Genomic DNA, 9156 nt, shown 5'->3' on the forward strand with positions numbered 1-9156 from the left:
ACTTATCTTTGAGGGTAGGTCTATTTTGGTCCATCAAATATAACTTTGAGCATATTTAGTCCTTTAATTATGCTAAAGTGGAGCACATTTAGTCCCATTGATAGAATGTATTCAAAAACTAACGGTGTTAACCAACTCTGATTCATGAAGCAGATTTTTTGCTCTGAAGCAAAACGTTTCATCTCCTTTTATTGGATACGCAAATTATCACTTTAATTCCTCATTTTTAGATAATGTCTTCTAAAATTTTGACCTTGAAAATATCTCCTTCTATGCCAGTTTTCAATGAGAAAATGACATTGTATAGCCGCTGTAAAAATAATAGCCGAAAAAATATATAAAATTTGTATATTATTTTGTGTGTGTGTATATATATATATATATTGTATGTTAATATACAAATTTTATTTACTTTTTCGGCTACAGATGTAAATAGTTTCTGGCGCAACCTAAAAGTGATTATACAATCTGATTTTCGTTTGCTTCAATAATATGCCTAGAAGTGATCTTGGCAGCTCTATTTTTCAAAATTTTAACTTTTCTTTTTGGAAAAATCAACCGAAATTTTTAAAAGTAAAAGTTTCAACGTTAAAATCTTAAATTTATCAGCTCTGTGCTATTAGTGGGGGTTGGTTTATAAAATATTTTCGATAAGTAGATTAAAAAGACGGTGGGTGAGTGCCGAAACCAACCCTGTAATTGATCTTGGGCAGATTCTGTCATTGAGACTAAATGTGCTCCACTTTAGCATACTTAAGGGACTAAATATGTTCAGGGTTATATTTGAGGGACCGAAATAGACCTACCCTCAAAGATAAGGGACAATATTGGCCAAAAACTCCACAAACATAGAACTAAAAAGAAATCTATAACGGACTACAAAACATATTTATCGAATTAGATTCTCCTTGATATTCAATTTTCCTATTGGGAATCATTTTGGGGCGCTTAATATGACACTTCTACGATAAAATTCAAATGATGATTCCGAGGGATTTCAAGAAGACATACTTATTCCGATTCAAAATTACTACTACGCTATGAAACTTACAGTAGATCTGCAATAATTCTGATTTTAGGTAGCACTCATAGCTAAAAACCAACGAAGAGCTCCTCCATGGACTAGGCTTGAAAATTAGATGGTGGCATGGTGCACCTTGGAGATTGGTATACTTGGCAAGGGCATCCACATATGTATAAGGATAGCAGCTGGAGGTAAAAAGGTTATTTTAAAATATATATATAAAAAAAAAAAGGATCGCAGGTTACATTATGTTGCAGAAAACTGAGCAAAGTTCTCATACACAAATCTGTGAAGATGCAAAGACAGACAAAAATCATGATACTTGTAACATTTAACGTATGGACTAACAATCTGAAAGCTACAACATCCACATGCACTTCGATTATAGCATGTGACTTCTACGTAATCTTCTCCAGAGAAAGGACATTCTTCTGGACTAATCTATAATTCGTCCTTGGCATCAGAATCATCTTTGGCAGCAGCTTCTTTGTCATCAGTTTCAGCTTCAGGTTCCTCAATATCCTCTTCTTCCTCAACTGCTGCATCAGGGCTGACATTTAAACTGCTCTTAACTGAGCTGTAGATGCGGGAGGCAAAATCCTTTGGGTCATTGAGCAGGAAACCGCTCTCCAGTAATGCTGTTTGGTACATTAGCTGAGCCGTTTGCTCCACGCTCTCATCCTGTGAACCAAGTACAAGCAATTACTAACAGTTAGCCATTTCTACAACATATCATTTGATCACATATATAGAGATTTAGTCCAAGTGTACCTCAGGGTCCTTTGCTACTCTGTCCCGAAGCTCCTTGATAATTGGGTGCCTAGGGTTGATCTCAAGCACCCTTTTCCCCCGCATATACGCCTGCTTGCTTGCATCTGACAGAGTTTGTGACTGCATGATTCTTTCCATATTGGCACTCCAACCATACTTCGATGTCACAACTACACAAGGGGTGTCGGCCAAACGGTTGCTAATCTTGACATCGTCTATATTGTCACTAGCAAGAGCACCCTTCCACCATTTGGTTAGCTCCTTAAATGACTCCTTGAGCTCTTTGGCTTTTGAATCCTTGCCCAGTTTCAGGCCCTCTTTGGACACATTTTGGAACTTATTGTCTTCATAATCCATCAGGTACTGCATCAGGTATTCATCTACAGGGTCCGTGAAGAAAATTACCTAAACAATGAAACAAGGGAAACATAGCAAATGAATCTTTAGAGCAGACATGATAAATGCATTGATAAGAGAATTCAAATATCAAAGACAAGGAACATAGTCAAACTCACAACGCAAGAAAAGATGACTCGTACTTTCTGTTAAAATAAACTACTACTAGTTATTTTGTTATGCCGCTTTCCCATGCGATCTTAAGAAAGACTCATACCTCATAATTTTTCTTCGTTAGCCTCTCAAGGAATGGTGATTTCTCCAACTGCTCTTTGCTAGCTCCAGTTATATAGAAGATATCCTTCTGTCCAGCCTTCATCCTTGAGATGTACTGATCTAGGGAAGTTAGTTTACCATCTGATTTTGAGCTGTAAACGAGAAAATATTAAGACGACAAGGGATCAGTCACCCTGATTTGACTTAACAATCTCACTAAGAATAATACTCTTAAGACACAGAGCATACGTCTCAAATCGGAGGAGCTTAGCCAAGCGGTTTCTGTTAGTTGCATCTTCTATGATACCAAGTTTTACTGACTTTCCAAATTCATTCCAAAACTTTGTGTATTGACCTTTCTTCTCGTTGTCTGCACTGGATTCTTCGACATCTGTAACGTCAGGAGAAACTCAGAAATGAGAAATTCAATCTCTTAGGCAATGGATTGTTCAGAGATATAAACTACCTTTCTTGTCCTTGTCGTTAGATTCATCAGGATCCTCATCAGCAATCTTGCGTATCATGTCAAGGGCCTTGCGGATGAGTTTCTTCTTAATTGTCTTCAAGCTGCTGTGCTGCTGAAGCATTTCTCTTGAGACATTGAGGGGTAAGGTGTCAGAATCAACAAGACCCTAGCATAACGTCAAACAAAATGGTGTTAGAAACTCTTGGCCCATACGTAATATAAACAGGGAAGTTCTAGAGTAACAAGAACTACCATTAGGAAACTCAAGTACTTGGGCAACAATTCGTCAAATTCATCAGAGATAAAGACCCGTCTGACATATAACTTCAAGTTGGATTTCTTGGAGTTGTAGTAGCTTTCATATAAATCTTGAGGAGCCTTAGGAGGGACAAATAGTACAGCCTTGAACTCAACATCACCTTCAGCATTAAAGTGACTCCAAGCAAGGGGCTTCTCATCACTGAAGTCCTGGCAAAATAATACAAGAATTTAGCAAATGGTAAGAGAGTTCACAAAAGGTTTCTACTCTTCCCACTGCATTTCAACTGGAAGAAAGTAAGCAAGTAGCAATTTACCTTTGCAAGTGAGTGATAGAATTTCGTATACTCTTCCTCTGTCACCTCCTTTGGATTCCGAAGCCATATAGCTTTCACATCGTTCAAAAGCTCCCACTCATAAGTGGTTTCCTTCACTTTCTTAGTTTTAGGCTTTTTCTCATCTTCTGGCTTCTCAGAATCATCTTCATCTCCTTCTTCAGAAGAGCTGGTTTCAGCTGTTCACAACATTGAAAGACTATGAGGTCGCATAAGATTAAAAGACAAGGAGGGGGTAAACTTCAATTCATCTAGCAAACTCCACCCCCCAAACCCAAACAATTTCTCCGAGCAGGAAACAGGTCTTAAAATATGCATTAAACACATTCACTACAAGTTCCAACTTCATTAACACTGAATAAACTTGGCAAGCCAGGTAGGATGAATCACACATACATGTTTCCTCTTCATCAGTTGACTCGTCTTCATCAACAGGAACCTCCTTCTCAACCTCTTTGCTTGCCCAAAGATTTATAGGGAAGTTGATGAATTCAGAGTATTTCTTCACCAGGTCCTGCGTACAAGGTAACCCATGCATTAAGCAATGTAGAGAACCTCAACAGAAGCTTCAGAAACATAATATTATTTCAGAAACATAAAGTATGTCCATAGAAACTCTTATTTTCAATTTAATTTGGTAACTTGAACTGGAAAATAATCAAATTCAGAGTAGAGAATATTCAGGATGGATGCTGATGACAAGTACCAAAATGTAAGAATCTAAAAACTTAGCCAGCAGAAAAACAGGTTTGGCTTCTTTTTTTTTCTAACTCCAAAAATTTATCTTACCTCCACACAGACACACAAGCAAAAGATTGGATATGCAAAAACAGAAACAGCCCAAATATCAGACTTTTACTTTTAGCTAGCAATTCATCCATAAGCTTAATCATCTTATTCTCAACAACTGTAATACAAGACTTATGGAATATCAAGTAATTGGTCCTGTTGTTTCTTCTCTTAGATTGCACCCTTTCAATCAAAGGTCCAAATAATAAAATAATCCTAAGGGAGCAGAAAAACTCATAACAAATCAAACAAAAGGGGGAGCAGAAAAATTCATATAAGAAAACAACCTGGTACTAGCTTCAAAACAATGGGTCACAAAGGTTTGCAGCCCTTTACTGCCCTGGTCTTCGTTATGTTCCTCAATTTTGGAGAGTATTTACTTCTAATAAGCAGTAGAATATAATCTAGTGGATGATGTGCGGGTTCAGTGAAGGAAGTGCTACATAGTTGGGCTCATAGAAGTGGGAAGAGAAGTCTAAGGGCATGGAGTGTTGCCCCCTTAGCAATCATGTTGGGTTATTTGGAAAGAGATAATTAGAAGGGCGCTTGAAGGAGTGGAACAAGAGTTTATAAAATTGCAAAGTAGTCTTTTGTTAAGGTTGTTTATTTCAGCATTAAAGTATATTATGACCTACTGTGCAAAAACCACTGTCAGAATGGAAAACAAAATTACTCTAAATGACTGGTTAACTATTAAAAGTTTTGGCATGCACCAACTCATGATATATGAAAAGAGTCTCCTTGGGACGTATCGGTCACACACACCTTTAGTTTGTACTCGTCCAAATATTCTCCTGCTTCATCTCTAAGGTGCAATCTAATTTCAGTTCCACGACCAAGAGGTTCATTCCATACATCTTCAGAAATGGCAAATGCACCATCAGCCTTAGACTCCCAGACATATCTGAATGCAGATATTTGTTAAATCACTAATAAAATTCCCAATACATCAATAGTCATTAATCAACACATTCACACAAGAACGTACTGTTTGTCATCGTTATGCTTGCTGATGACCTCAACATAGTCAGCTACAAGATAGACCGAGTAAAACCCAACACCAAATTGTCCAATCAGATTAAGGTCTCCACTTGTCTGCATCTTCTCAACAAAGGCTGTTGAGCAATAACAAGTTAGTGAACAGTAAAGAGAACTCCAAGAACACCGCCAATCTCATATCCACCAGATAGATTACCTGAAGTTCCAGATTTAGCTATAGTTCCCAAGTTCTTTATTAAATCCTCCTTGGTCATTCCTATACCTCTGTCACGAATGGAAAGAATTTTCTTTTCTTTATCCAGTTTAATCTGCAATAAACAATACAATCATCAGAACAGCTTTTAAAAGAGCAACCTCCTCGTACTAGCAACCAACAGAGTCTACACAAACAACGGACACAAATCACCAACCTGGATCTCAAGCTTAGTGTTATCACCTTCCCCAAGTACCTCCTTGTCAGTAAGTGACAGGAACCTAATCTTGTCCAGCGCCTGAATTTAACAGGATATTAACTTAGAAGAAATCATTTGCATATAATGTCGAACATCACCAGAGACTTTAAAAGTGTGCTTACATCCGATGCATTCGAGATCAGCTCCCTCAAGAAGATGTCCTTGTTACTGTAAAGGGAGTTGATAATGATGTCCATAAGCCGAGAGACCTCAGCTTGGAACTCAAATTTCTCTGCATCAGCTCGGAGAGTTTTCCTAGACATAGACTCCGATTCCCTATAATGATATAGTGCTCAGTACAATGAAGATACAAAGAAGTTGAAGGCAAGGAATCAGGGCGAAACAAACTAAATGAATCGACAATTCGGAAACCTTTTAACGACATCAGAATCAGTGGATAAACCATGTGGAACAGCACCAAACTTTTCCTCAACCTTTGGCGGATCAACAGGGGCATCAGATTCAGCTTCCGCATTTGCTTGAATCCTCCGACCTATTGAGTAAAAAAATCATGTTTCAGAATAAAGCAGTAATGTCCGTACTCCACTAAGCAATTCAATCAATCAATCAACTATGTAACTCCTTAAATAATTACGGCAGCAAATTTTCAAGGCAGCACCAGACCAAAAATGCCTCACAAACTTCAAAGCTAAGGCAAATATTACTGCCCAATGCTCGATCCACAGTATTAGTTCATCATCTAACTAAACTATTTAAAATCTTACATACATATAACAAGAAAATTCCATGAGATCTCAAAACAAATAGTTTACCTTGATCTGGAAGAAGGAAAAGAAGACATAACAGAAACAGGACCGAAGGGATCGTCCACTTCCTCATTTGTATTGGATTTCACTCTCAGACCTCAGCGGCTTTTGAAATTTGGCTTCTAAGTAGCGCCATTTCCAGTGAGCGACTATATATAGTGAGCTCGTGCCGTCTCCGTCTGTGTCACGAGTTCGATACCCACGACTAGGAGATCCATTTTCCTAATTTTTTGCCAGCGTGGACGATCGAACGGTTATGATGTGTGATAGTATACGTGGCGTGGTTTTATTGGTTTCCGTCGCCTCTTGAGACGTGGAGAAAACCTTTGTTCTATAAGTCGACGCGAACGACGACCTGGTTTCTATCTTCTGCGCTGAGGTCCATGGAATAGATCAGTTGGAATTACTTACCGTAGCAGCTACGTCTGAGAACCACGTGTTCTTCTTTCATTGGCAAGTACAAAAGGTGTAAGGTGAGTGGTGACCATACATTATGCAGCGAATTCAGGTCAATATTCGTGATTATGAACTAATGTTAATAATTTGCGATTTTTTAACTTCGACCATTCCTTGTGTTAAACCATAGGTTTTGAAAATATTTTTTAACTAGAGTTAAGTTCAATGCATAATTGTCTAAAACTATTTACAGAATGACTTACAAAATAATTATCTGTTACAAGCATTCATTAATATCTCGATAAACATGATAACTAACTTACTATAATAGGTTAAACTATACTGATAAAAGAAATATTTATACTATCAAATTAACTTAGATCCTTTTAAATATTCTACTTATCATGATACTGATCCGTCTATTGATTTTTCATAATTAAAGAGTAGAGTCATTTATTATTCTTTCTTTTGCATGAATTCAATCAAAAGATGGAAGAAATGTAGAATCACGTAGCGGACTTATGATCTGGTTATCTTGGTTGCATGATAATCGAGAATATTAATAGAACATGATAAAGACAAGACACATTCTTCTAAATTTCTATGATGTAAATGAGAGTTTACAATTACGTAAGTTCTTTGTGGTAGCAATAATCTAGACGAGAAGCAATAAATTTTGTCTATTATTGTTTCTACTGCTAACAACATTTGGTTCGGTTAAGGCATTAATTACGTTTCATTTGCTAAACTCACGAAGCAGGGGCGGCCCTTCCCTAAAGCAAGTAAAGTAATTGCTTTAGGCTCCATATTTGTGGGGGTGGATATTTTTTGTTACATCTAATAGGCTATATACAAGTTTTTAAAAAGTTATGTGAAGTAAAAATATTTGATTTCTTTCTATAATAAATACTCCCTCTGTTCCAGTTTACGTGAACCTATTTCCTTTTTAGTCTGTTCCAAAAAGAATGACCCCTTTCTAAATTTGATAACAATTTAGCTTAAACTTATAATTCTACCCTTAATGAGAAACTTTTATAACCACACAAATACTATGGGCCCCTTTTTGACTTGTTTAGGACCATAAATTTCAAAAGTCTTCATTTTTTCTTAAACTCTGTACCCAGTCAAACAGGTTCACATAAATTAAAATGGAGGGAGTATAGAGAAGAAGGATTTACAATTGATATGATTTCTGCCTAGGAAATTATAGTTGAAATAAATATATAATCTAAATTTCGTGGGAAACTTGTGATATATAGAAAAAAATAATTTGATGAGAATATTGATTGTGAAATCTCATGTTCTCTTGAAGAGTCCTTTAGAGTTGATTATTTTATATACATAGTATTCACTTCAAAATAGATTTAAACAATTCGAAACATATGAAAATATTTTTGATTTTATATTTAGCGGTAAAAAACTGAGATCACTATATAATGGAAAGAGAGTTTAAATGTATTAGGTATATTGTCAATTATTATGAGAAACTGATTATAAGAAAATTATTAATAATTTTACATCTAAAAAAACTAAAAAAATAGACTTCAAATAAAAAGTTTTTTGAAAAAAGAAGTTAAAGCCCATTATAATTTAGCTTCAAGCCACAAAATTTGGGGAGAAATTCAAAAATATCCAGATTTACAACTGGTCATTCAAAAATAGCTCAGTTTCAAAAGTAATCAAAATTTAGCCAATTTTCATGTAAACATAAATCTGAGCGAAAACACTGTTCAAAACCCGAAAAATACGCCAGTATATTATACTGGAGTTCCAACAAAAATATGCTTGAACTCCAGCATATTATACTGGAGTTCCAGCATAAGTACACTAGAACTCCAGCATAATATACTGGAGTTCCGGCAAGGATAATTGTCCAGTATAATATACTGGAGTTTGGAGCACTGGTGCTCCAGTCTCCAGTATATTATACTGGAGTCAGCAAAGTATACCGGTCCAGCATAACATGCTGGAGTTCATACACAGGTGCACCGAACTCCAGTATATTATGCTGGATCGATCTCTGTTGCAGCAAAATAGTGGCTATTTTTCATTGACTTCGTAAATGCTGGCTATTTTTGAATGATCACTCCGAACACTGGCTATACCGTGCTATTTTTACCAAAATTTGTCGGGCTGTCCCAGGAAGTAGTATATGAAGGTGCATTTTTGCATATCTGGTACATTCGTAGGAAAAGATTCTTTTATTCATTTATAGAGTCATGTAAAAATGATTTAAATGTAACTGTTATATGAATTTACTAATAATTGACGTATCCCCTATGAAGCT

At 36.3% G+C, this 9156-nt stretch overlaps 1 protein-coding gene across 1 annotated transcript; it reads right to left on the bottom strand.

The window, feature by feature from the left end:
• Positions 1-1210: 1210 nt before the first annotated feature.
• On the bottom strand, positions 1211-6625 carry LOC104238754 (endoplasmin homolog). The gene is made up of 15 exons (XM_009793218.2): positions 6480-6625; positions 6079-6199; positions 5829-5982; positions 5665-5745; positions 5451-5562; positions 5244-5370; positions 5021-5159; positions 3863-3980; positions 3449-3645; positions 3126-3341; positions 2874-3039; positions 2657-2798; positions 2409-2559; positions 1796-2200; positions 1211-1705 (listed from the first exon to the last, which is right to left on the bottom strand). The coding sequence occupies exons 1-15, from the start codon at positions 6544-6546 to the stop codon at positions 1466-1468; spliced, it is 2436 nt and encodes an 811-aa protein (XP_009791520.1). The 5' UTR covers positions 6547-6625; the 3' UTR covers positions 1211-1465.
• Positions 6626-9156: the final 2531 nt, after the last annotated feature.

Source organism: Nicotiana sylvestris, chromosome 8 (genome assembly GCF_000393655.2).
Source record: "Nicotiana sylvestris chromosome 8, ASM39365v2, whole genome shotgun sequence".
NCBI classification, from domain to species: Eukaryota; Viridiplantae; Streptophyta; class Magnoliopsida; order Solanales; family Solanaceae; genus Nicotiana; species Nicotiana sylvestris.

Excerpts from the sequence above, each read along its gene's own strand:
- LOC104238754 (XM_009793218.2), bottom strand. The coding sequence starts at position 6,546 with ATGAGGAAGTGGACGATCCCTTCGGTCCTGTTTCTGTTATGTCTTCTT. Across the intron at positions 3,342-3,448 it reads TCTATCACTCACTTGCAAAG|GACTTCAGTGATGAGAAGCC; the intron begins GTAAATTGCTAC and ends TTATTTTGCCAG. Across the intron at positions 1,706-1,795 it reads GAGTAGCAAAGGACCCTGAG|GATGAGAGCGTGGAGCAAAC; the intron begins GTACACTTGGAC and ends CTTGGTTCACAG.